At 52.5% G+C, this 27,770-nt stretch overlaps 3 protein-coding genes across 3 annotated transcripts in view; 2 read left to right on the forward strand and 1 right to left on the reverse strand.

The window, feature by feature from the left end:
- LOC110573273 (signal transducer and activator of transcription 5B) overlaps positions 1-27,770 on the forward strand; it is an 871,639-nt gene that overhangs the window by 717,407 nt on the left and 126,462 nt on the right. The gene's annotated exons all lie outside the window — the stretch shown is intronic.
- HSPB9 (heat shock protein family B (small) member 9) lies at positions 975-1,460 on the forward strand. Its single transcript, XM_021681742.2, has one exon. It carries the CDS (start codon positions 975-977, stop codon positions 1,458-1,460), a length of 486 nt encoding a protein of 161 aa, XP_021537417.2.
- RAB5C (RAB5C, member RAS oncogene family) lies at positions 2,294-25,747 on the reverse strand. Its single transcript, XM_021681697.2, has 6 exons — positions 25,637-25,747; positions 7,016-7,268; positions 5,294-5,445; positions 4,966-5,088; positions 3,731-3,824; positions 2,294-3,235 (listed from the first exon to the last, which is right to left on the reverse strand). The coding sequence occupies exons 2-6, from the start codon at positions 7,179-7,181 to the stop codon at positions 3,120-3,122; spliced, it is 651 nt and encodes a 216-aa protein (XP_021537372.1). The 5' UTR covers positions 7,182-7,268; positions 25,637-25,747; the 3' UTR covers positions 2,294-3,119.

Genomic DNA, 27,770 nt, shown 5'->3' on the forward strand with positions numbered 1-27,770 from the left:
AAGTGCCGCCCTGGGGTCTGGAGTTGTGTGGGCTTCCCGGCACATTCCCCTCCCACGCCCACCCCGGCCCTGTCCCACACGTCTGCAGACATAGAATTGCAGCTACAGCGGAGATTAAGAAGCAACACTTCCATTTCCTGACCCGTGAAGGGGTTACACGGGTGTGCTCTCTGTGGGATAATTCGGTTGTACTCTCTGGTACACTTTTTTGTATAACGTTATACTTCAGCAGTAAAGGATTGTTACAAAAGCACTGAGCGCCAGAGGATGGCCATGGTCACGAAGCAGGATACCGAGATGAGGATGAGGTAGAAGTAAAGGAGGGCACATCCTAGTGTATGTGAGCGGCTCTCCCCCTAACACTGTGGGCACCTCGAGGGCAGGGCCCGCGTCTTCATTTTGCCCCAGAGCCCAGCCCTGAGCCTGCCACAGTAGACCCAGGGTCTGATGCACGAAAGAAACCGGGAAGCCGCGTTCACCTCCCAAGCCCCATGTGCGGGGTCAGAGAAAGGACGTTCGGAGAATGGAAGACCCCACGGCCACAAACCCTTGGCTCTGTTCAGGGGACAATCCTTCTTGTCTTCAGGCCCGATTCTTGGAAGGGCAAGAGCCCAGCGGCTCAATCTTGTCCCTGCCCTGTGCTGGCGAGCGCTCCAGGGTCTGGCTTCCACGTCCAGCTCAGCCTACGCAGTGCCTCACAGGCCGGAGCTGGGGAAGGGCCTGAGAAAGGGGCAGGCGCCAGGACAAGAGCAGCAGCGGCGCGCCAGGGCGGCTGACAACCTGACCTGTGGAGGCAGGACTCGCGTTGCGGACCGCCCTGGCCGGCCCCAGGGGAGCCGAGCCGGGCTGCTCGGAGCGGGGCCGCGCAAGGGCCTCTCGGGGTGTGCGCGCCGCCGTCGCGAGCCCAGCGCCACGCCCAGCGCCACGCGCCCTTGGACAGCAGTTGCTCCCTCGGACAGCAGTTGCTCCCTCGGATGCAGCGGGTCGGTAGCGGTCTCCCCAGCGGGAGCCGGGTGGCGTCCCGCAGTCCCAGCGTGGCCCTCGCCGAACAGAACCAGGTGGCCACGCTGCCGGTACGGCTGCTCAGGGACGATGCGGCGGCTGTGCAGAACAACGTCCACGCAGAGGATGGCTTCCAGATGAAGGTGGATGCCTACGGCTTTACCCCCGAGGAGCTGGTGGTGCAAGTGGACGGCCAATGTCTGATGGTGACCGGCCAGCGACAACTGGAGGGCTGCAGCCCGGATGGGGCCGGCTACCGCGTGGCGCAGAGGGTGCACCGGCAGATGCAACTACCGCCGGACCTGGATCCCGCCTCCATGACCTGCAGCATGACCCCCTTGGGCCAGCTGTGTGTCCGAGGCCCGTGCCGGGCGCTGCCTTCCCCTGAAGCCCAAAAAGGCCCATCCCCGAGAGTCCGGGGCCGTGGCTCTAAGTGCCAACCTAGCCTGACCCAGTAAACAACCACTGTAGTGTGCAGCAGCAGCCTTGGTGTTGTGGTCTTTTCTTGGGGCTGGGGTCAGAGGTTGAGGCATAACGAGATACAGAGAGGGCCAGTGGGGGGTCCCAGGAGGCAGGAAAGGCACTTTAAGGTGGTGGTCCACCAAGAATCAGGCCTCTGCAGCCCTGGGAGAAGCTGGGGGAGCTCAGTGGACCAACAGCCCAGCCCCTGGCAACTGACAGCAAGAGCTCCAGCAGGGAGCAGCAGAGGGCCAAGGAGGCCTGCAGGGGCACCAGGTTCCACAAGCAGCAGAGCACCGGACAGACCAGGGACCAGACAGATGGCTTGGACCTGGTGTAGGGCGGTGCCTTGGCCTCATGACCAGCTCAAGGTTCCAGAGGTCACCTGGGAAAGGGTGAGAGGACCCAGCCCTTCACAAGGTACAGACTAACCAAAAAAACCCCAAAGAGGTTGTTTTGGTGTTTCAGAGACCAACTATTTTCAGTCTACGGCCATCCCACCCTGAACGCGCCTATTTTCAAATACAAACTGCACATCACCCCAATATAATCTGGAGGGGGGCGGGGAAAAGGCAAATGCAGGTCCCTCAACTTCTAACTTGGTGAGATTCAGCCCCAGGTCACTCTCACCCCACCCCCACCCCCTAAAGCTGGTACCAGTAAGGGCCTCTTTCTCTTGGTTACCATGACCACCAGCATCCTCTCACTTTTGGAGGGGGGGAGCCTTTGTTCTGTAAGATTCAGTGGTTCATTTTAAATTAACTTCAAGTAAGCTAGAGCGGATATGGTCTGATAAACTCTGCCAGAGAAAGACAAGGAAGACAAGCAGAAGGTCGATCGATCGGCTGACTATATTGACAAGATACTGATTGGTTACATGTTGAAGAAAACATACAATACAAAATACAGAAAAAGTTGGTTCCATCCCCTCCCAGTCCCCTCCCCCCTTACCCACCCATCCCCAAATACTCATCATCGTGATTTGGTCAGAACAGGGCTCAGAGCCAGAGGTCAGGGTGACGGGGGGGGGGGGGGGGAGGGGGCGCAGGTTGTGGGCAATGGGTTGGTGGCTGTCACAATAATGCTGTGGTAATGCTGTGGTTTCTCTCCCAGCTGTGAGTCAGGGGGTGAGTGGGGGCTGCAGCCTGATGACAGCCAGCTGAGGGAAGAGCTCTCTCTCCCTTCCCTCACCCCTAGGGCCTGCCCCACCACCCAGAACCAAGCCCACTCCAAACATGGTAAGGATATGGATGCTCTTGCTGAGTCTGCTAATCAGCAAGAGGGAAAGAAGGGTAACTGCTCCAACCCCCGCCTCCCCACATACAAGGGTAGGGGGGAACAGGGGCACGTGGCTACTACCAGCAAAGGAAGAGTGGGAGAGCAGTAGAAAGGGCTGGAAGTGGGAAGAGCAGAAGATCATATATATTAAAAAAGTGACTTAAGACTTAAAATTGAATTAGTATTTGTACAGAAAGGTGCAGGTGGAATAACTCACTCCGGCCTATGATCAAAATTCTATGGAGAAATCATGGCGGACCCCTCCCCCTGCCCCCACCCCCCCAGTGGTAGCCCGAGTCGTTAAGTGCGATTGGTTAGAGTGGATTCCAGTCGGGTCGGTCAGGCGGAGGAGGTGGGGGCAGTGGGCAGGCAAGGGGGGCTCAGTTGCTGCAGCACTGGCTCCGGCTGGCTGGGTTGTTCTCCTGGAGGTCCACGCCTCGGTTCCGGCTCGGAGCACCAGCTGCGTTCTGGGGCTCATTCTTGGGAAGCTTCTTAGCTGTTTGGAAGAGGAGGGGAAAAATGCGTTTGTGGGGTACCCCAATGCTCTTCCAAGTCCACTTGAGTGGAAGCTGGTCTTTTTACCACCCCATGTGCGATAACCCATTGAGGGCTCTGCTTCTATGTGCCACGTGCATTCTGAGTGATTCAGGAAACTGAGGCAAAGAGAGGTTAAATAACCTGCCCAGAACCACAGAGTTAAGTAATAAAACAAGGATTTGAATCTGGGCAGGATGACTCACTACAGAGCCAGATGGGCCTAAAAATCCTAAGTATTAGGTTAGGGGGAGGGTCATGTAGGGTTTTAGGTGGGTGATAAGCTGAAGGGTCAGAAAGTAAAATGTAGAGACTTTGGCCCCAGGCTTTAGAAACTTCTGGGGTGAACTATCTACCTCTGGGAATCAGATAAAGGGATCCTACAGACCTACTACATACTACAGACAGCAGGCAAGTGACAGGACCCAGGTCAGGGGAGAGGAGGCGAGCAACTCACCTATTGCCATGAAAATTTCATTCACGTTCATTGCAGTCTTTGCTGATGTCTCCATGAACAGCAAACTGTTGTCGTCTGCATAGGCTTGTGCTTCCTGATTTGGATGGAGGTGAAAAAGTGAGTAGGAGGGAAATGATGACAGTTGGCAGGGGCCAGGGCCCAGGATAAAAATCTCCCCTCATCACAGTTGCCTTATACACCACAGAGACAATGCAGGGGTTTTCAGGCCGAGGGCTCTTCTGCCCTGGGTGCCCCCCACCGCAGACACCTGCACCATAACCCCAAGGCCCCCACTTCATGTACAGCATCTTTCAGCTCACAAACATTGGCAGATGTTTCACTCAGGTTTCCCTAGGTCCATTCTGCCTTCTTGCTCTTCAAAATCACTAAGCTAGGAAATACTTCTAGAAAGTTATCCTACAAATGCACTCACACATATAGAAAAAACACAAAAGTATGTGGATGTTGACTGTAGTGCTCTTTCTAGTCTTTCGATGTTACAACCAACCTAGAAGTCCATCGGTTAGGGCTTGGTAAAAAAAAAAAAGCACAATATATAGAGCACACTCCGATCTACGTAAAGAAAGGGATTCAGGGGCAGCTGCGTGGCTCAGTCGTTAAGCGGCTGCCTTCGGCTCGGGTCATGATCCCAGGGTCCTGGGATCGAGCCCCGCGTCGGGCTCCCTGCCCAGCCCTGGGCAGAGTACTCGTCCCTCTGTTCCTCCCCCACCCAGCTCTCTCCTCCCCCCCACCTCCCTCTCTCTCCCAATCTCAGATAAATAAATAAAATCCTTAAAAAAAAAAAGAGGGGGGGTTCATACATATGTGCACATTTCTAGAAAAATAAACTGATGAATTTGGGGGAAGGGAGATTGAGTTTCTGGGTTAGGGATTTACATTTCGTTCTATATACCTTCTTGTACTGTGTAAATTTTATTTGTGCATGTATTATGTGGAAAAAAGTAATTCTTTCTCAGTATGTTTCATTAAAAAGTGAGTTTACACAAAAAATAAGCAGCAGCTTCAGCGATCCTTATGCATACACACGTCACCAACCAACAAGGAGGAGGCAGACAACTGCTTTAGGCCCTCGCTCAAGTCAGGAGGGGACAGCAGATCAAAGCTCCCAGGCCACCTCCCAGCCTGGCCCATCACAAAGCCCCCAGAGCAGGCTAGGCTGAGCTGCGAGTGGAGCTGGCTTACTCCACCCTGCCAAGTCCTGTCCATCCCCCTACCTGGAATTCCACAGCTCTCTTGCTGGCCAGGTCCGCCTTGTTCCCCGCGAGTGCGATGACGATGTTGGGGCTGGCCTGCCTCTGTAGCTCCTTCACCCAGTTCTTGGCCCGTGCAAATGTATCCTGGGGAGACAAGGCCAGAAGGTCAAAGAGACAGAGGAGGCATTCTGCCCAGGGCCACTCACTAGAGAAGCTCGAACTGGCAGAGCCAAGGTGTCTAAGAGGTCACGGCCCTGAAGACTCTGGTGAGACACCCCCAAACGAGAGAGGAAATCTGCCCACACCCCATCCAGGAACAAAGTGTCGAGAAGTAAGGGGAAATCTTTACTGTGTTGGTGATGTCATAGACCACGATGGCAGCCTGGGCCCCCCGATAGTACATGGGGGCCAGGCTGTGATACCGCTCCTGTCCAGCTGTGTCCCAGATCTCAAATTTGACTGTTGTGTCGTCCAAACAGACCGTCTGCGTGAGGAAGGCCGCTGGAAGAGGGAAGGCAGGATTACAGGCAGGAAGGAGCTCCAGAAGCCACCCCACATACCTCTAGTACTCTGTCTGAGCTCTTAGAGGTTGACCTTTAGAGGTCAACCTCTAAAGGCGCTTAGAGGCCCTCTGCTGAGATGGGCCCAGAGAAGCCCCCAGCCCAGCAGCCAAAACAGGTCCGAACAGGGCAGGCGGAGCTTGTTTGTTTCTGTCATGGGTCAAGGGGGCAGGAGGCCACACAGGCTTTACAGACCCACACCAGGCAAGGGCAGCGGGAAGTCAGCCTGCCCGTAAGCCATTTCGGCAGCAGCCTCTGAGGAGGCATGTGGCAAGGGGCAGGAGTGGCAAAACCCAGGGGAAAGCTGACTCCAAGCACAGAAGGGTGGGCCCACCCACCCACCCACTCCTCCTCCTCCTTCCCCTCCTCCCTCCCCTCACAGAGAACAGTCCAGCTGGAAACCTCTACAGTCCCTCAGTTTGCTCCAGCCCAGGGGTGTTACTGGCCTTCGGTTTCCTGAGGACACTATCACACACTTAGCTACACTGGGGACGCCTGAAAGTACACGCTGTTCTACTGCCAGGCGGAGGCTGGGTGGCTGGCTTCCCAGCTGCCCCTGCCACCTCCAGGCATGCTGGCTAGCTACCAACCCCAGTTTTGACCTTGACCCATTCCTGATTGGCCACCCTGTGGTTCGACCTTCAGGGAACACACACACACACACACACCCTATCTTTGGCCTGAGGAGACAAGGAGCCTTGTGGCGCTTGTGCATATGCTCAGAGGAGGGGTCCCAGAGCTGGGAGAGGCAGGTGGGAGTCCCCTTTGCCGCAGGACCCAAGAGAGGATCCCAGAGAGCCCTGTGTGGAAGCCCGCTCTCCTTATCTGCCCTCCCCCCACCTCCATGAGGGGCCTGGGAACTGCCTCACTTCCCTCTCTCCGGCTCCTGACTTGAGTGCTGAGGAGGCAGCAGAAGACTGCTGACACGGCCCATTTAGCTTCCAGCTGCCTGGAAACCTCCTACCAAGAGGGTAGAGAAAGGATGACTCAAGCCCAAGGTCGGCCCTGGCCCCTCAAGGTTTGTCCTGGCCACTGAGACAGGGGACTGAGTCCAGACCGTTTCATGCTAAATGCTGACTACTGGGAAATCAACGACGGGCTCTGACCTCAAAGCTAAAGGTCAACTTCAGAAACGCTGGCCCACTCACCAGGCCATTTCCCCATTCTGGAAAGTAGGGGAAAGTAAGAAGGACCCTCAGAGATCCAGACCCAGCCTCTCCCCTCCCAGAGGCCAGGTCAGTGAGAAGTCTTAGCCAAGGCCACACAATAATCCAGTGGCATAATTAGGAGAAGCAGCCAGTTTTTGACCACGAGCTAACTTTTAGTGGATGATTGCTGGGACTCTGGCAGGGAGATCGGCTGCTGGATTCAGTTCCAGGGCCCAGGTGAGGAAGAGGTGCTGGCGCCCCCAGCTTGTTTAGTCTCTCTGGGCAGGCGGCTCCCTTCTCCTCAAGGCCAAGGCATTTCTTTGGCATTCCTGAGGCCACCCCCACTCCCCTGTGCCCACTCACCTCCAATTGTGCTCTCCTGGTACTCATGGAATTGTCCCTTGACGAAGCGGAGGACGAGGCTAGATTTGCCCACCGCAGACTCCCCCAGCAGGACCAGCTTAAACTGACAGATCTTGTTCCCAGCAGCTGGTCCGTTGGGTCGTGCTGCACCTCCCCGACCCGCCATGGCCCGTCCTGCTGTAGTGGTACCAGTGAGCGTGGGGCGGGGGCCGGCGCTGTGTGAAGAGGCGCTGAGTGAGGAGGGGACCTCCAACTGCAAGAGAGATTAGCAGTACTGCTCAGGCCAGAGATGGTCACACAGTGAGGCCTTCTTCCATCACAGGTCTCTCCCTCTGTGCTCCCCGAGGGAGCTGACTACCTCCCCTCCGGCCAACTCCCGGTGCCCCCGGACCCCAGAAGTTAGCAGAAAGGCCCTAGCTAGGATGTACTACATATGTATTTGCTCTACAATCATCTGAGCAGTGAAAGTGGTCTCCCAACTTTAGGCTCATGGTTCTGAGCAAACATACTCAGAATCCCAAAACCCAATCCCAAATATGTACGTGTGCATACAAATTAAACACACACAGGGAGGATGAGCATATGGCAGCCTGGTGACAGTTAACAGGCTCCTTGGGGTCCCAAAAAACCACCCGGGAAGACGCTAGGATCTAGGTGAACAAACAATGAACTTGTGGTCCGGTAGCCAAGATCACAGTCCACCTCTGTGCAAAGCCAGAGCGGGTGGTGAGGCTGACCAGGGCACGGGGAGTCCCATTAGAAAGCTCATCCTCAGACAAGGTGCTTGGTCAACCTTGTGGGCACTCAGGGACCAGGGCCTGGCCAGTGCAAGTTGCTATCAAGATAGCCATTTTGTCCTGCCATCTCTAGAAGGACCGACCAACTTTCTCAGTCTGAGGCTGGACTGTGCACCAGGATCAGAGCCTCATTTCACTCCTCCATCCTGAACCTCTTCCCTCAGTTCTCTCATTTGTGATGGGCCAGGAGTCTCATACACATTAAAACACAAAACACACACAAAACCAAACACACACCAAAGCCAGAGAGCTCCGCCGGCAGTCAGAACGGCTGCCAAATTTCCCTTATGAACAGAGACCTCAGTTCCATTCTCTACTGGCAGAGGCGGAGGGTGACGCAGGGAAAGAGCTGGGGAGGTACGGGAGGGCAGAGACAAACAAGGTACACTGAGACCTGCACCCCCAGCAGCTGGTGATAGCTTAGTCACTGTTAGCGATAGTTTTGGAGGTGCAAAGAAGGATGAGGAGCCTATCTTCAGAAGCCTCTAGAAGACTTATACTAAAAAAATACTAGAACATATACACAATGTTTTACAGATGAGTGCTAAGAGGAGGTATTTGATCCTGAGCATCTGTACAGCGTCTGAACCCAAGCTGGAAAGAAAAAGTTTTGATTCAACTGCCCTTGGCATAATGGAGTCAATGCAGGAGAAGTCTTTAGAACCAGATCCCAAGTCCAGCCCTGACCTGCCCCCTGAGCTAGGGGTGCATTCCCCCGCAGTCAGAGGACGGGGGCGTGAATGCAGAGAAGGATAGATCTGTGGGAAGCCATGGGCTGTGCTCACGCAAGAAGCTGACAGCAAAGGGCTTGCTTTGTTCAATCTGAAATCCTTTTTCACATCTCTGTCCTCCTGGCAACTCATTTAAAAAGTGAGCTTCAGGAAGAATGATTCACTAGCCAGGAACAACAGTTTCCTTTCTGGACTGCGCCAAAGGAAAAGAGGTTTGAAATGGGAGCTACTTCTTCCCCAACAATACAGGAAGGCACTATTGGGGGGATCTCGATGAGGGACAAGAAATGCTAGTTCTACCATATTTCACAGTTTACGGCGTCTCTTTTCACCCCAGTCACTGATCTTTGCACGACTCTATGGCCCTTTGAGGCAGGGTCTGTGCTTTTGGCTTTTTGGCTTCTTCTTTTTTTTTTTTTTTAAGATTTATTTATTTGAGAGAGAGAGAGCGCGAGTGAACAAGCGTGTGCCCACACGCATGGGGGGAGGGGCAGAGGGAGAGAGAGAATCCTCAAGCAGACTCCCCGCTGAGCACAGAGCACAGTGCCGGCTGGATCCCAGGACACGGAGATCATGACCGGAGCCAAAATCAAGATCCGGCCCCTTTAACCGACCGAGCCACCCAGGCGGCCCAAGTGCTTTTGGCTTCTTTGAGAGCCTGCCTCACAAGGCCTACTTACATACTGGGAATTCAGAGTGCTCACCAAGGAAATCATTTCCAGAGACAGCTAGCATTTACTGAGTGATTGCACAACCATTATCTCCCTTAAGCTTTAAAACAATCTCCCATTTTTTTTTTTCAGATAAAGAGCCTGACGCTCAGGTGTTACATGCCTTGCTCAAGGCCATCCAACATATAGGTGACAGAGCTGGACGCAGGTGGCCTGCAAGCTCCTTTATCTCCCTGCCCATCTCCCTGCCATGGGAAGAATGCTGGAGACAACGCCCCGCCCCAATCTTTGGTTTCTGGTTGCTGGTGAGTGACACCCCTTTTTTGTGGCAGCAGCTTTGCTGGCCTGCAAAGTGGGGCTCCAGCTGACAGTCACAGGGATCTTGCAGGCCCCAAGCACTTCCAACAGTGGGAGGAGCCGCCCAGGGCCAGGCAGGGCGACAGCAGCAGAGGGAAACCACAATGGAATTACGAGTTGGTTATTACCACAAATCCACGTGACACATCATCATGGCTGGGAGGCAGAGTGTGGCTGGGGCACTACAGGAGGAGGTATATAGGAATGGGGAGAGAAGATGAAGTCCCTGATTCCAACAAAACCAAAGCGGCTGGGGCTGAGCTACTGGGGTGGGGAGTAACCAGCACCCACAAGTCAAGAAACACAGAGGTAACATCAAAGTCTTGTCCCTATCCAATCAGTGGGTTTCCAAGCCTTCCCAGACAGAACCTGGTACTGTTAACAAGCCAGAAGGAGGGACAAATAACTCTTATCCAGTGGTTCCTGACCTTGTCTGCTCATCAAAATCACCTGTGCAGCCAGCCCCTGGAGGTTCCGATGAAAGTCCACAGGAGGGCCTAGTCTCTGTATTTTTTATTTATTTATTTATTTATTTATTTATTTATTTATTTATTTATTTATTTGAGAGAGAGAGAGAAAGAGATAGAGAGCATGAGAGGAGAGAGGTTCAGAGAGAGAAGCAGACTCCCTGCCGAGCAGGGAGCCCGATGCGGGACTCGATCCTGGGACTCCAGGATCATGACCTGAGCCGAAGGCAGTCGCTTAACCAACTGAGCCACCCAGGCACCCTCTGTATTTTTTTTTTAATTTTTTTTATCTTTTTAAAGATTTTTTATTTCTTTATTTTAGAAAGAGAGAAAGAGCAAGCACGGGGAGCGGCAGAGGGAGAGAAGCAGACTCCCCGCTGAGTGGGGAGCCCCGACACAGGGCTTGATCTCACGACCCTGAGATCATGACCTGGGGTGGAATCAAGAGTCAGATGCTTAACCGACTGAGCCACCCATGCGCCCCTGTATTTTTTTTTTTAAAGCGCTGTAGGTGCTCTGCCTGGCACACACTGGCTGGTGACACATTCTGCCTGGACGTGGGTCCTGACTTCCGGAGACACCCGAGCAGACACACATGGTACTTTCTATGGCCTGCGTTGCCTCGTGGTTTTCCTGGCTCCACTTGGCAGTCACGTGAACAAAGGTATTGAACCTTCCCAGACAACAAAGCATGGAGGAAGCTGATATTGCCCCAAAGGGCACACAAAGACAAGGGGGCGTTTAAGACAGGCGAAGGCCACACCCAGAACCCCAGGAAGCTTTATGCCCTCCACTCCCAAGACTGGGAAGCTGAGGATGCACCCCCGTAGGCAGCAAAGGTAAATTCATGCACTGAGCTGGCCTGCCAGCTGGGGGAGGGAGTCTCACTGTGGGGAATCTTCTGAACCAATGGCAAGAATTGTCCACAGGTAGTCAGGTGATGGCATTATAACCACGAATGCCATAATAAAAGTCTTCTTTCAGACAAAACCAGGCGCCTGGGTGGCTCAGTCGGTGAAGCGTCTGCCTTCGGCTCAGGTCATGATCCCAGAGTCCTGGGATCAAGTCCTGCGTCGGGCTCCCTGCTCAGCGGGGAGCCTGGTTCTCCCTCTCCCTCTGCTGCTCCCCCACTCGTGCTCTCTCACTCTTTGGCATATAAATAAAAATCTTTAAAAAAAAAAAAAAAAAGGGCCAAAGTTGTAGAGTTTCTTACAAGAGACAGAATGAGCCAAAGATTTTAGTTTTTAAACCAGTTTCTCCAACACCAGGGAAAACACACAAGTAGGACGGATTTCCTCCTGGATATTTTCATGAAGCTGCTAAAATGGGTAGAGCTTCAGACCCATGACAAAAGACTCTCCTTGACATGACCTGGTCCCCTCACCCTCCAAATCTCAACCTTGGTTTGTTCAGAGGCCATGGAGGATAAGCACCATCCCCAACCTCATTAACTTCACAGGAAATGGGAGCGATTGCAAGGACTGGGGGGTGCCCTACACTTTCCCCAACAATGCACATGTAAGGGCAGAAGGGACCTGCGCTCCTAAACATATACCAGCCAGCTCTGGGGCTGAGGGCAGCAGAGAGAGAAAGAGCAAAACGCTGCTCCTTCCTTACTCCGGTTTTTCTCTACTCGGGACACTATGGGTAAGTGGGTACCAAACTTTATCAGAATCACCCAGGGCGTTTAGAAAAATAACCCCGGCCAACTGAATTAAAATCTCTAGAGGTGGAGTCCAGAAAATGATTTAAAATAAGTTCCCCCAGGGATTCTAAGCAGCCAATTCAAGCACACAAGCTACAGCTGATATAGGAAGGAGGCAGGAACGCAAGAGACAGTAAGGCACCCCCAGATCAGCGCCATGAACAACAGAGGTGGCTCAGATTGGGGGTGGGGGCTGGTTCCTGGCTTCACTCAACTACTGAGGCCTTCAAGACACCAGCCGCTGCTGGACCATTGCCCCTTGCCCAAGCCTCCACTAGAAATGTCTCTTCTCTAACCATGAAGTCACCCACTTCATACTTTTTGTCCTTCCTGGTAAAAGGGTGAGCAATTCCAGCTGATGGGTGTCTCTCGTGTTTCCTGTTTGCTTCAGAGACTTCCTCTAGCTGATAGTCCTGGCACAGCCTGGATAGTGAGCTGATTAGGGAAACCAATCAGACTCTGTTGACCAGAGGCTGAGAAGCGCTCGCTCAAGGTTAGCCCCTGGAGGGGAGGGGGAAGGACTGAGAACCAAGTGACCCCACCCCGCCCAGGGCCCCCTAAAGGTAGTTCTGGCCAGTGACTCTTCAGCTCTACTTTACTCTAGATGAAAGCATTCCTGAATATTTACCATCACAAGAGCTGGGCAAGAAAAGATGAGAGCAGAAGCAATATGTTAGCTTAAAGAGAACCAAACGTGGGGCACAGGAGCGGAGGTAATTAGGTTCAAAGGTGAAGGGAGAAGACCTTAAAAAGCTCAAATAAGCTGGGGAGGAGATGATTTACCTGTAGGCTCAGGAACACAGCTCTTCCCCAGGGGGAAAATCACCACTACCAGCACAGAGGACCAGAGGGCAGACTCACAGCAGGACTACCCGGGCCTCTGGCAGGTGGCAGAGCCAGAGGGAAGAAAAGTCTGAAGCAACACAAGCCATGAGCCACATGAGATACCCACTCATCCTTCCCCGGCACAAGTGGCAGGTTAGGAGGTGGGAGACTGAACTGAATTTAGTTAAAGCCTGGCTCCACTGTTTATTAGCCGAGTGACCTTGGCCAAGTCAGACAAGCGACTGCTGTCAGCTTCAGTCTCTTATCTATAAAATGCTATTGTTTAATACTGATCGCATAGGGTTGCTCTAAAGGTTAAATGAAACAATACATAGTGCGTACCACACAGTATGAGGCCGGAGGTGAGGCCCCGACAAATGACAGGTTTATTATACTACTAAGGGCCTAACTAGTTTTGACTCACTGGTTGTCAAAGCACAAAGTCCCTGAAGACCTAATCCTCCTCTTTCCAATTACAGAGGAGATGAAGGTGAGGTGAGGTGGCCTGCCCAGGGTCACAGCCGGGTGGTGGCAGAGCCCAAGCCCAGGACTCATAATTCTAGCAGAGCTCCCCCATCACTGATAGAAAACCCAAGAATATTAACGGTGTTATTACAGCCGCTACAAATAAGAGGGGCTGCCACCTTCTATGTAGGCTTTCATAGCATTATGGCTTTAACAATGGAAAACGGAGTTTGTATCAAACTGAAAAAAAATATTGCTAGATGGAAAAATTCTACTATCTTGATTTGGGAGGTAGATGCACATATGTACACAAATGTAAAAATCCATCAAGCTATCCAACTGAGATGTGTAAAGCTGGTAACGTGTAGGTTACAGGTCAATAAAAAGGTAAGGAATGTTTCTGGTATAGAATTTTGCATACGACGGTGAGAAATTAAAGCTTACAAATGACATGAAACCAATCTAGCTCTCCTGTATGTAAGATACCTTCTGCCTCCTCTATAGCATAACAAAATTCAGAATAATAAAGATGATAAAAGAGATGATGCCTGAATTCGAAGAGGGCCAAGAGAGAGCACCCGGCTGGCTCAGTCAGAGGAGCACGTGACTCCTGATCTCAGGGTCATGAGTTCGAGCCTCACGTTGGGTGTGGAGATTACTTAAATAAATAAAAAAAAAAAAAAAAGAAGGCCGAGACAGAACAAAGGTACCCACCTAACAAGGCGCAAGCAAATAGAATTCAATACAAATAGGACTGCTACACACATACTAAGAATGTATTTGTACTTAACCGTGGGCTGAAGAATTTTAAAGTTGTTTCAAGGTTCATAACAAAAAGAGAAGGTGACGTTTATGTCTTTTCAGTGAGAAGAAAGGTTACAACAGTGGTGCTCTGCACTCTCCAACCAGTCCACAGTGTGTGCGCCGAGGACAAGGGGTTTAGGGATGCAGGTCGGGGGATGGAATCAAAGAGAGGAGCATTTTCCTGTGTAACCAGGACTATGGGATTGCAACACAGAGGACTTGTGTCCCACCTGGAATGTAACAGGAATCTTGGCCCTGGAAACCAGAAGCTTAAAAGCCCAGGTTGAGATCTGGGGAGAACGCTGATGGGGTGTGTCGGGCCAGGCCCGGGGCTCCTCATCCCACCGATAAGTAGGGGCTTCAGGATTAGGAGTGCTGGCAGCAGGAGGGGAAAGGGGTGCTGCGTTTCCATGGTCACAGTAAGAGGACTCCCTTTCCAGGGGGGAGGTAGGTAAAACACCCGAGAGGGGTTCTGAGTGAGGTGGCTCCCCTCTCACTGCAACAGGCCCTTGAATCTGCCCCAGCCTGCCCAACTCCCTTAACCTGATCAGTTTCATCTTACTCCTCTTCCAATGAGAACACCCCTCTGGGGCTGGCTGCCTGGACTCCCCCACCACAGCGGGGCCCTGGCGGAGTCCACAGGAGTTCCAGCTGAGGCCACTAACTGCTCTAATACCTGCAGAAGGGGCCAGGGTGTGGGGGCTCCAGGACGCTTAAGCCCTAGGTGCACATGAACAAGTGGTCCTCCCCACCATCCAGGCAGAACCTGGGGCTCTAGAGCCCTTTCCCCTGGGCAGAAAGATGCCAAACTGAGTTAGGCAGAAGCCACCCTTGAGGGACAGATTCCCAGCTTCCCGGAGCCCTGGCCCAGCAAGAAAGCCTTCCCTGAGCTTTGCGCTGCTTTCTCAGCTCTCCATAACAGACAGTCCCCGAGAGGCTGACAGAAGCCAACTCAGCAAGCGCTAACTTTCAGGCGGAGGATGGAAACCTCCAGTCCCTGCTCCCTCTCTTCCTGCGCCCACAGGGAGAAAGACTGCTGGTGGATTGGGGTGGGGGGTTTACAACACGTATCTGCTGACACAGCTTGGTCAGTGTGGGCTGCCTGTACTGTCCACAGAAGGGCCCCAGGAGTCAATGGGCAGCTCTGAGATCCTCATTCCCGGGTCCTGCTGGCCACCGTTTGGGTGGCAGATTAGTGAGGAAGGCCAGACACACAGGGGACTGCCTGTGGCTGCAACCAGACAAGGTTCGTCTTGCCTCCTGATTCTAAGAGGCACCAGGGGCCCCAGGCACTCACAGTGACATTCCTAAGAGACTCTTCTCCCTAAGAGGGCCCAGTCTCCAACTCAGCACACCCCAGTCAGCAAGGCTGTGGCAGATTCCCCGGCCCCAACCAGGGCAGCTCTATAAGAAGCCTCAAGCAAGAGCTCGATGTGAAGTCTGGCACCTTCTGCAGCACAAATCCACACCTAACTACAAGGCAAGGTGCGGACAGGACTGAGGCTGAGCGGCAGCTCACACCCCACCACCCAGCTCTTCACCTGCCAGTGCCAGGTGAGATGATGAGAAGAGAGCCAGCCAAGGCACAGGGGCTTCCCCAGAGCCACCCACACCTGCCGTAGCCCCAGGGTGGAGCACAGGTAATGTGAAAGCCAGTGAGGACAGGCATGGGGTCCCTGCTGACCCACAAGCCTCACAACTACCCTGTGTTGGTTGGTTCTGCTCCTGCAGTTACTATACTGTTTGCTTAGGATGGTTCTAACTGGAATCTCAGCAATGCAGGGCCCATCTTCCCCTCTGGCTTGGGAGGGTCTCTGCAGGGGCCAAGCAGCACCAGCTGGGACAGCTGTTACTTTGGCTGCTGCCCAGGCCCAGAAAGACACCAAAAGAACCTCTGTGAATGTCAGGGTCATTGGCAACACCTGTTCACCCGGCTACTCGTACCAACAAGTCCAACTGACACCCCTCACAAACGCTTCCTGTCTTTACAAAAAAACCGAAAACAAAAGAAAGCCAATTTAATTCACTGCCCTCAGCTCCTAAACAGAGAGCAGAGGGCAGAGACTGTGTTTGAGAGGTGAACAGGGAAAAGAGAATCAAGTGTCAGACACCAGCAAACCCAATTCCTCTGGCTTACGACACCACCTACACTGTGATCAGAGGCTGCTCAGAGAACGAGAAACAAGGTCCAAGTTCCCACCGTCAGATCTGAGGGACCAGGGCTGCTCTCAGGAGCCCGGAGACCAAAGCACAATGTTTTAGACTGACTTTTTCTTTCTTAATTTTTGCTGAACAAAATGCAGAAATAGTGGCAGGTGAAGAAACTAGGCAATGAATGGGTCTAAACGAGTTTCAGTGAATGAATCACACTAATGCGTCCATGGCCCCAAATTATCATAAGGCTGTTATGGGTGGCACGAGGTCGGAGAACTTGGGGGCTTGAGGATTAGGAGTGAAAAGGTAGAGAAATTAAGGGCACTGTTGCAGAAGAGAAGGATCTCACAACAAAATTCTCAAAGGCTGCACTAAGGGTTTCCTTTGTTTTTTTGTGTTTAAGATTTTATTTATTTGTCAGAGACAGCGAGCACAAGCAGGGGGAGCGGCAGGCAGAGGGAGAAGCAGGCTCCCCACTAAGGAAGGAGCCTGATGTGGGGCTCGATCCCAGGACCCCAGGATCATAACCTGAGCCGAAGGCAGACGCTTAACCGACTGAGCCACCGAGGCGTCCCTGGGTTTCCTTTAACAGCACTTAACATCGTGCCTGGCGCACAGTAGGTGCTCATAAATGTGGTGAACGGAGCCTGCAACACAGGCCTGGTTGGGTCTGGCAAGGCATGGGCAGCTGAAGGCTTAAGTCCACATCCACCTGCCAGACTGCTCACCCCCACTCATAGAGCCGCAGCCCAGCTGAGGAGCCTCCTTACTACCCCAGACAGGACCTACTAGGTTCCTTTTGCACAGGGGCTAAGAGCACAAGTGCCAGAGTCAGACGACTCCAGTTCCACTCCCACAGCCACCATGTACTAGGGTGACCTGGTGCTGTGTCACGGCCCCCACTTCCTTACATGTGAAATGGAGAGACTAGTGCGCCCATCTCCCAGGGCTGCTGGGAAGAGGCTACGGGAAAGACTCTCAGTGGAGGGCCTCGCTCTGAGCAAGCACTTGGTAAAGTTGCTGGGGCAGAGAAACCCCTGGCCCCGAAGTCCCTACGAAGGAAGCGGATCCTCAATCAGTATGTTCATCCACTAGTCACACATTCCTCTACTTGCAGTATCCCTGGACCCCACTCTTCAATGCCCCTCATTTGGAGAGAACGCTGAACAGGACAACTGCTAGGGTCTGAATGTTTGTCGTTCCCCGCCCAAATTCTTATGTTGAAATCCTAATCCCAATGTGATATTATCTGGAGGTGGGGCCTTTGGGAGGTGATTAGGCTTCGAGCGCAGCACACTCATGATCGGGATTAGCGCCCTTTTAAACGAGGCTCCAGAGAGCTCCCTCACCCCTCCCGCCATGTGAGGACACAGCGACAAGTTAGCCTGGAAGGCGGCCTTCACCAGAATTTGACCATGCTGGCTGCCACCCTGATCTTGGACTCCCTGCCTCCAGAACTGTGTGAGAGAAATTTCCTTGCTTATAAGCCATCCAGTCTGTGGCATTTTGGTATGGCAGCCGGAACAGACTAAGACAACTTTCAACAGTGTCCTAGAAAAAGGACCAGCTTACCCTTGATGTCCTGTGTCCTATCAATAACCACACCCTTGTATTATCTGGAGACTGGCTTCCAAAGCCATAAGAATGGAGAGGAGACCACCACGATCCAGAAAAATCAGCAGAGTTGAACCCTCAACCAGGTAAACCATAACCCCTTAAAAAAAGAAAGAAAGAAAGAAAAAGCCCCACAAGAGAAAGCATCTTAAAACCCAAATACCCTTCCTTCCAGTTCAAAGCCTCTTTCAGGAAAGGGAAAAAGTAGTTCAGTTGTGGAGAGGGGGAGGGGACAGGACCAGGACAGCTGACAAAGAAACCAGAGTTCCTTTTAAAGAACCAGGCTGGAAATGCTAGAGGTTTGGAAATTGGCGTCATTAATCACCACAGCCTCTGAGCAGCTCAGAGAGCAATGATGACTAGGAGAGCAGCCAGGGTGAGGAAGGCCACCCACGGCCTCCCCCACGCCCAGGATGCTCTGACAGAGCCACCTGAAGGGGACACACATGCAGCTATGAATAGAACGACTAGAGGCTTGTAAACCAACTCCTGTTAAGATCCCAAGTTAGTGTTTCCAGAAGGGCTCAAGTTACATGTCTTCAGAGGGCTGACAGTACAACAGAAGGATTTAAGCAATTCAATGATTCAAGATCACAGCTCAGAGTGACAGCCTGCCCTGGGCCTGCCTAGAGCCACAAACCCTCCTGAAGGGGAGGTCTGTTTTTGAATGGCAGCAGAAGAACGCTGGCCCGGACCACATGGACTCTCTTATAAGACCCAGAGCCCTGGAAAGTTGGCCTGGAGAACTTAGCACCTCAAATACGGGATGATGATATATCTAATCTTCCCTACTGGATAGTAAACTCCAGAGTAAACACCACATCTAACTATTTTTGGATCAGTCCAATCGCTGGATCAGTCAAAGCATCAGGCAGGGTTACGAGAAGTATGAATGGGTGAGTCAAGAAGCAATGGCCCTGCTACTGGGGTCAACTGCCAGGATTCTCACACACCCACATCTCCCGGGGGGGGGCATCTCCACCTTGTCTAACTCTGGTGTCTTCGGTGACTAGCCACCAAGAGGAAACACAGCTTGAACCCATACACACAGCTCCGTATCAACATACTTAGCGGAAATGGTTACTAAGAAGACAATGTGGTCTTGGAGAGACCGCCGATTCTAGGACGGGGGCAGGAGATAGGCAAAGTGAGCCTGGAGCACCTTGCAGTGCCAAGAAGTGGAGAAGTGCTCACAAAATGAAATGGGGGTGGCCCCAAGGGTGCTGACTGAGCTCCCAGTGAGCAGGCCTGGAACAATCTGAGCAATACAACATAGTAGTATTGGATTATAAACTGAAGGTAAAAATAAATATCCATGAGCCCACACCATTATAAATAAATGAAGAAAGAAAGAAATGAGGGACAACAGACAGATCTCTCCTGTACAAGAATTCCAAATAATTCATGCAGATACACTGCCCTCAGGGAGAGGGGCACCATTCCCCACTCGAGTGTGCGCTACACAGAACGACTTCCTTCCCAAAAGGACAGTACAGAAAGGGGAGGGGAGACAGTGACTTCACGGCGGGGAAACCTGACCCACATCATTTCAGCCAGGTGACCGAGGCTGACAACAGTGATAAGTCATGTTAATTGTATGTGCCCTTGATACGTGATGACAGCGGCGCTTCACCTGTGTGGGCTGCCTCCCCAAAACTCTTAACCCCAGTGTCATCATGAGAAAAACATTTGACAAATCCCAACTGAAAAACACACTAAAAAATACCTGAACACTATTCCTCAAAACGGCCAAGCTAATTAAAAACAAGGAAAGTCTAAGAAACTGTCTCAGCTGAGAGGAGCCTTAAGGACGCACAACTAAATGCAGTGTGGCATCTGGATGGGATCTTAGAACAGAAAAAGGTAAGGAAATCTGAATGAGGTATGGACCTTTCATTAATAATTATGTATCCAGGGCGCCTGGGTGGCTCAGTTGGTTAAGCGACTGCCTTCGGCTCAGGTCATGATCCTGGAGTCCCGGGATCGAGTCCCGCATCGGGCTCCCTGCTCGGCAGGGAGTCTGCTTCTCCCTCTGATCCTCCTCCCTCTCATGCTGTCTCCCATTCTCTCTGTCTCAAATAAATAAATAAAATCTTTAAAAAAAAAAATTATAATAATTATGTATCCAAACTGATTCATTCATTGTGACCAATGTACAGTATTAACGTAAGATGTTAATAATGGTGGACAGTGGGCAGGTGAGAAAACTGTACTACGGGGTGCATTTGTTCTAAAACCATCCTGAAATTAAGTTTATTAAAAAAAAAATCCTGGGGCACCTGGGTGGCTCAGTCGTTAAGCGTCTGCCTTCAGCTCAGGTCATGATCCCAGGGTGCTGGGATCGAGCCCCACGTCGGGCTCCTTGCTCAGCGGGAAGCCTGCTTCCCCCTCTCCCTCTCCCACTGCCCCTGCTTGTGCTTCCTCTCTCGTTCTCTCTCAAATAAATAAAATCTTTAAAAAAAAAGGCAGTGGCTCATCTTGTGACAAAATGAGATTCAAGGACTCCAGTGACCATGAACTCACGTTCCTAAGACAGGTTAACTCTACACGGAGCTGCCCTGGGGGCGTGCGGGAAGAGGGGCAGCAGGAGCCGCACCAACAGTCCCCAGAACCGCATTCCACAGGCCCGGGGCCTGCGAGTTGAAAGGCCATGCCAGTAGGTTCCCCAAGCAAGGCTGCTCTCACCACTGCCCGTGTACACAGCTGCTGCTGCCACTGTCTCAAGAATGAGCCTGTGCAGATATGCAAAGCAGCACCCCTGGACCAGAGTTAAAGCCACTCCCGGTGATCCTTGCTAAGTCCTAGCCTGGCGTCAGTGCCGCCCTACCACAAGAAGCCGCAGAAGCCTAGCTACCAGATCCACGTGCTGTAGAAGGTGGCCCACGGAACTGTGGATGGCCAAAGCCATGCCTCCCTTTCCCGACGAAACCCTTCACTGGAAAGACTGAGATTGGGAGATCGCTCCCCTCTGGAAATTCAGTCTGTGACCCATCCCCACCCCTGTGTCATCTGCACTGTAACATTCATCCCATCCACCTGTTTGGTCTGTGAGCAACTTGCTAGAGGACGGGCCAAAGATATAGCCCAGGCTTTGGGGTCAGATGGATGCGAGTGACTCCCGGGTTCACCAGGTCTATGCTGTGTAGCTCAGAAAGTTTGTGTTCAAGGACATGAACCAGCCATGGGCATCAAGGGCACCTAGGAATGTCTGCCCCTTCCTTTAACAACCGCAGAAGGGGGCATCCATGCTGGAGACCATGCGAGGACTGGATGCACAGATAAAACAGGACATGATCTGCGCCCCTACAGGGCTCATGCACTAGACAAGGGGTGCTAAGAGGAAAGTGCAGAGAGGAGAGAAGCCCTCAGCCCTTGGGGGGAGGGAAGGCTTCACAGAGGAAGTGACTTCCACCTGTGCTTGGAAAGCAAAGTCTGGAGATACTGGCTCCCAGGCAGGGGAGGGGAAGAAGAGCCCTCCAGGCAAAGGGAAGAGCACAGAGCCGAGATGGGGGGAGAGGGGCTGTGCTGCATTGGGATCCCAGCACAGACTAGATTCTGACTCCTGACTGATGCGCTTTTGTTTATTGTTCCTATATACAGGAGATGTGGATATATAATCTGAAAACTACTCTCTTAAAATACCAGGCTATTCATTCGGAGGAGTCCCTTAAAAAATATACCAATTCTCCTCTGCCATGGCTCCTGAAAGCCCCGGACCTTGGAGCTATCCCAGTTTATAAATCCTACCTGAAAGCAGTGCTTCTTAAATAGCCCCAACAGGGGGAGAGGAAATGCAAAACCCTAGGAATCTGGGAATTGAACGCCAAGCAGCCTGCCACAACCAAAATATTCTCTTTGAGTTTCTTGTTTTAGCTTAGATTCAGGCAAACTTTGCATTCTAATCTGTAATAGATCCAGAACTGTTTTAATGCAAAAATGTTTAAGATGAAGACGGAAGAGCCTAGAAGACTCCACAGCACATGACCCCAGCAGGGTGGGAGAATGCCCTTGAGCATTCTCTTCTGTAAAATGGGAAGACAACCCACAGCAATTTTGATCGATATCTATGAGATGAGATAACATGTAAAACCATCAAGCAAAGCACAAGGCATCACAGCAATACCTGGTACAGATGCTGAATCTGTACATATGATGAATTATAATATGCCTTTAAAATCCCACCAATCCACAAAATTGCTATTTGTGTCTATCTATCCTGTGCCAGGACCTAGACTAGCTCCTTTACCCTCTGTTTCCAATTCTGCAAAATACTTTGTATCCCCATTCTACTGGAAGAAACAGAGGCTCAACAAGGTCATGTAACAAGTCCAAGGCCCTGTGACTGGTAAATGGGGGAGTCCAGATGACAACTCAGCTCTGGCTGACTCTAAAGCTCTTGCACTTTCCCCCCTACCATACCACCTGTTTACTGGGCAAGGGTCAGAGGAAGAAGGCTCTCTCTAAGAAGTACTTGCTTCATGGGGTTAAATTTATGATCTCGCTGTTTCCATGTAAATTCTAGTGAAAGGAGCTCCTGGTGGAGAGCCACAGTCTTCCCACCTGCAAGCAGCGGCAGCACCAAGGGGAATGGGGGGGGCGGGGGCGGGCAGCAGAAGCCGCCTCTGCTGGCTCCCATTACCCATAACCCTGTCCAGAGAGACCCCTGAGCCCACTCACTTTTACTTTCATTTTCTAGCCATCAGGACTTTCAGGTTCCCAGAATTAATGGTACAGATGTCAGCAAACTGTCAGGCCCTGAAGAGTACTGACCTGGGACTCATAACTGCCATGGTCCCCAGAGGCAGAGGAGATGGGGATCCAGGAGGACAGGAGGGTGGGGAAGAAAATGGAAGCAGAGGAGGGGCATCAATGACAGGGATGCTTAAGGGTCTGCCTGAGGCCTCTGCTTGCTCATCCTGCATGCTCATTCCTTAAACAGACCCAAGGAGGGCTCACTCTTCGGGAAGATGAGGCACATCGAATCCCAAATCCCAAGCCCCGGCTCTACCGCTTTCTAACTGGATGATCTAAGGCTAGCTACTTAAATTCCTTCAGCATCATCTTTATTTTTTTTTTTTAAGATTTTATTTATTTATTTGACAGAGAGAGACACAGCTTGAGAGGGAACACAAGGAAGGGGACTGTGAGAGGGAAGAGCAGGCTTCCCGCGGAGCAGGGAGCCCGATGCAGGGCTCGATCCCAGGACCCCGGGATCATGACCCGAGCCGAAGGCAGACACCCAACGACTGAGCCACTCAGGCACCCTCTGAGCCACTCAGGCACCCCAGCATCATCTTTAAAACGGAGATACAAATCCCACTATCTCCCAGGACTCTGTAAGGAATAGGTGTGAACTTTGTTTCCTGTGAGAAACATGCGTGAAAAAACTGCAACTTCATTTTTTTAAAAAAGATTTTATTTATTTATTTGACAGAGAGATAAGAGAGAGAGCACAAGTAGGCACAGTGGCAGGCAGAGGGAGAGGGAGAAGCAGGCTCTCCACAGAGCAGGGAGCCCGATGTGGGGCTCGATCCCAGGACCCTGGGATCACCCCGCATCAGGCTCCCCACTCAGCGGGGAGTCAGCTTCTCCCTCTGCCCCTCCCTGCCCCCTGCTCATGCTCTCTCGCTTGCTCTCTCTCTCAAGTAAACAAAATTTTTAAAAATAATAATAATAAAATTGGCGCGCCTGGGTGGCTCAGTCATTAGGTGTCTGCCTTCGGCTCAGGTCATGATCCCAGGGTCCTGGGACTGAGCCCCACATCGGGCTCCCTGCTCCACAGGCAGCCTGCTTCTCCCTCCCCCACTCCCCCTGCTTGTGTCCCCTCTCTCGCTGTGTCTCTCTCTGTCAAATAAATAAATAAAATCTTAAAATAATAATAATAATAATAAAATAAAAATCAGTTGTTACCACCTCTCTATTGTATGAAGGCAGGAAAGGACAGCTAGTTGGAAGAGGCAAGAGAGGAGAGGCTTCTGTGTCACACAGAGCCCTCCCTCTTTCTGCCAAGCAACGTCAGATCACTGCTTGGAACTCTACAATCCCTGGATGCCAGAAGTGGCTGCCTAACTACCCGGGGCACTGATGCCTTCCATGTCTCCCTGAAAGGGAGAGCTTCTCCTTCAAATAAAACCTGTTTCAGAATCCTAGCTGGGAGAGCATGTCCAGACAAAGAAGGTCCCCTCAGAAGGGTGGCAGCCTCATCCTGGGACTCCCAAAGAGTTCCAGAAACCACAGCTCACTACCAAGGAGGTAAGTTTGGTTAGAGACCAATGGCCAATGAGCAGGCAGGCCTCTCTGGCCCTGCCCCTCAGAGGCACAGGATGACCAGATTAGAGAAACATGGCTGGCCAAAGAAGTCTCCAACGACCCTCCAAAGAAGACCACACAGATAGAGAGCTTGTGATCCAACCACTGGCCCTAATTAAGGTAGGCTTTCCTGTTGTCCAATAAAAAATGGAATGAATGCATCCCAGGTCTAGCTCAAAAGTTTGTAGGTGTCAGACACTGGTGACTGTCCAGAAGAAGTCAAAAAGGTCCCAAGACAAAAAATGGTTAGCACCTGTAAGGTCAGTAAAGGTGGCCCAGAACACTGAAGAGCTACAGAAATTCCCAAAGACTGCATGGTGTTTCCTCCCTCCCTCGCCTGTAGATAGCAAGGGTCAGCCACGGCCTCAAAGAGTCAGGCTACTCTCATTAAGGAACAGTCTCTGGCCTGCACTTTGGCCACATAACAAAACCTGCGAGCCTGGTCTGAGACAACAGCCATTTCACACACCTAAGTCCCAAGCAATAGACAAGGATCAGATGTCAGTACAGGCTGCCTCTTGGAAAGGCTGCTGGGGAGGTGGGGCAATCAGTACTTTCTGGCATGCATGGGAATTCCTTGGGCTACAAAAATTAGCACATTAAGAACCCAGAGGTGCCACTGTGGTCTCAATTTACTCCTCTGTAATCTACAATTTGTCCAAGCCCAGAAGGGATTGGAGAGGCCCTGAGACTAGGCAGAAGTGACACAGACCTGTTGATCAAGGAGGTGTGTGTGTGTGTGTGTGTGTGTGTGTGTGTGTGTTTGAGAGTGGGAAAGAGACAGGCCAGGACCCTTCAATTCCACACTCCTCATTTTTGGTCTTTCCCCTACTCCCTAAAGACCAGCAGACAGCAGTCCCAGGAGGAGCAGTCCCTCTGAAGCAGCTTGAAAACCACTCACGTGCTCTGGGAGGACAGGGCTGAGCCTGGAGCAAGGGGGAGGGGGGCGGGGGGGGGGGGGAGAGAGAAGATAATGAATGGGCAGATCCACCCTGATCTGTGATCTGTAGCTAGGATTAAGCAAACCTCAGCTAAATTTTTCAGAGGCAGGAAAAGAGATACACTCCAGAGAACACAACTAGAGAACATAACTAGAGGACAAGGTTGGGGGTGGAGGGAGCAAGACAAGGAGAAGACAGCTCATTCCTAAAAAGTGGCCCAGACTTTAAATTCTGCTGAGATCCTGGCTGGCTCCCTGGCTTGAGGAAAGAGAGGAAGTGAGGAGCTGTGGGAGCCTGTGCGTGTGGAAGGCTCTCACCCAGGACCCCTCCGCCCCCCCAGGAAATCGAGATAAAATTTCTCTAGGGCAGGAGACAATTGTTTTTGTGGGACGGTGGGGGGGGGGGGAGGGGGAGGAAAACGGCGACAGACAGCACTCCTCGCCACCTCTATAGAGAAGGAAGACAAGCTCCTTCATACCTAGGAAAGATTCCTCCAGTTCTGGGAGCAGAGGGAGCAGAATTTGGGGTCTCTCCCTCCCACAACTGGACTGGACAGGCCAGAGGAGAGCCCTGGGGGTTTCCCAAGGCTCATAAGAGGCAGGTAAGGGAAGGAAAGAAGGGCCCCCACTTTGGCCCGACGCCTGGGGAGCCCCTTAAGAGGGGGCTACGGGTCGGGGGAGGGGTCAGTATCCCCCTAAGCCGGCGTTCGGCGGGAGGAAGTGCTGCCCCGAAGAGGCTTCAACGCGAGCGAGACATTAGGTCCCAGGACAGGCACACTCACGGCGTCTCCGGGGCGGCGGCGTTACTTGGGGCCGGGGCTCGGACGGGTTCCGCTCCTCCCCCCCCCCGGCGGTGTCCCAGGCTCCGGCCTCCACTTCCGCCTTTCAGCCGCTCCGGATCCGGATCTCCACCTCAGACCCGCCCCTCAATACGCCCAGGTGACTGACAGGGCCGAGAGACCAATGGGAGGCACTCTTGGCCGACTCACGGTCGACGCCTGTGGGGGACACGGGCGAGGCGGGAGAGCGCGCGCGAGGGACGGCGGGACTTGTAGTTCACAGAGTTGGGAGGAGCCAGTGGCCACCTGGGTTTTAGACTTAGGGTGGAGCCGGCTGCCGGCGAGGCGGAGCCCGACCGGGAACTTTTTAAAGCCAGGCCTGCCAAGCGCGTCACCCTGGGTTCCAGGAGCCCCGAGGGGAGGCGGGTGGCGGAGCGCTGGAAGAGGGCAGACGGCTGTGTGTGCAGAATTGGAAAAGGAAGAACATGGTGTGAATGAATATGCACATGAGGCCGCAGTCCTGAGCACTGGCTAAACCGGAGAAGCACCTGTCTGCACTTTTCTAGGGCCAAGTCAGCTCGGGGAGCCCGACTGTGGGGGACATTCTGTAACGGGGAAGGTGATGGAAGTGCTATAGGAAGGGTTCTCTGGAGGCTACTGGGTGAGATCAAAAGGAGAGCTCCTGCCACTTGTCAGCCCTAAGCCAGGACCCTCCTCCTTTGGCTGGACACCAAGACACACCAGGATCACCTCTACCTCTGCCATCCCCACCTCCAAACAGAACCAGCTCTTGTCTCTGATGCCAAAAACAGAGCCGGACCACTTCTGCTTTGGCTCTCCCCATCCATAAATACAGATTAGAACCACTTCTGTTTGCCTCCCCCACCTTGACCTCCATATGGATCAGGACTATTTCTATTTTTCTGTTTTTTTCCTTCCCTCAATACAGATTAGGACCACTTCTGCTTCCGCCCACTCCCATCCCCCAACACAGACCGGTATCTACTCTGCCTTGGCTTCCCCCTCCCAGGAACACTACTCAAAACCTGATATGGAATCAAAGCTCAGGCCCTCAGTGCTGTGGACGTTGTTCCTGTGACACCCACTAACAACAATCATACTTTGGAGCCTGAGCTGGAGAATCAACCTGTCTGGGGCAGCCTGCCATAAAACTGCCCACACCTAGTTCCATCTAGTCACCAGGGTGCTTCTTTCTAACAATATCCGTAACCCCCATCTCCCCACCCCTGCACCCCTGCAGTGATTATCTGAGAAGTGAAAGCTAAGAGGGAAGAGAGACTTAGGAGAGCAAAGGAGACGGGACCGAGTGGAATTCCTAGGAGGTTTTTGGCTAGTGACAAGCTTTTCCCCCAGCCTTTGCTGTACCTAGCCTGCAACAGTTACAGGTTCAATTATACAGGATCAGTGGGGAGTCCCATGGGCTGGAGGTGGGCCTGAGCCGGGACTCTGTCCTTCTCACATACTGTGTCTGAATCTGAGGCTGTGATGGGTAAGGGGAGGACGGGGTATAACGGGCCCACAGTGACTCATTAAGGTTTCTACCTCATCCCTGGGGCCTCTGGTGGCGTGAATGTGGTGCCAAGTAGATTGCTTGGCGCCTTTGCCCTTCCTAGAGACAACAACAGGGCCCTGGGGTGTGGTGGGGAATGACTGCCCTGTAGGCTCCTCCAAAGCCCTGGGGCTCTCAGACCAACCCCCAGAAACATCCAGAGCCAACAACTACAAAAATAAAGCGTTTATTTCCTATCCAAAAGTGAGCCCTGGGTGTTGGGTGGTAAGGGAGAGCTGGAGACCAGGGTGGGTTTGTGAGAAGTCAGGGCCTTGAGTGAGACCTAGTTGGATGTGGGAAGAACAGGCTTGACTGAGGTCTGGTGCAGGGGGAGGGATAGGGAGTGCTGTGGGGACTGTTTCAAGTTGCTGGCAGCAGAAGAGACCACCTTCAGGGACAGCCTGCAGAAAGACAGAAACAGAGATGTTGACAGGCCCAGGCACAGGTGTAGAAATAGACATTGCTGGGCCCAGGGTGCTGGGGTGGCTCAGTCACTGGGCGTCTGCCTTCGGCTGGGGTCATGACCCCGGGGTTCTGGGATCGAGCCCCGCATCGGGCTCCCTGCTC

The sequence above is a fragment of the Neomonachus schauinslandi genome, chromosome 15 (assembly GCF_002201575.2).
Source record: "Neomonachus schauinslandi chromosome 15, ASM220157v2, whole genome shotgun sequence".
Classification (NCBI taxonomy): Eukaryota; Metazoa; Chordata; class Mammalia; order Carnivora; family Phocidae; genus Neomonachus; species Neomonachus schauinslandi.

Coding starts and splice junctions, on each gene's coding strand:
- HSPB9 (XM_021681742.2), top strand. CDS start 975: ATGCAGCGGGTCGGTAGCGGTCTCCCCAGCGGGAGCCGGGTGGCGTCC.
- RAB5C (XM_021681697.2), bottom strand. CDS start 7,181: ATGGCGGGTCGGGGAGGTGCAGCACGACCCAACGGACCAGCTGCTGGG. Junction 5,089..5,293: donor TCTATGACATCACCAACACA/GTAAAGATTTCC, acceptor TTGTCTCCCCAG/GATACATTTGCACGGGCCAA. Junction 3,236..3,730: donor TGAAATTTTCATGGCAATAG/GTGAGTTGCTCG, acceptor TCTTCCAAACAG/CTAAGAAGCTTCCCAAGAAT.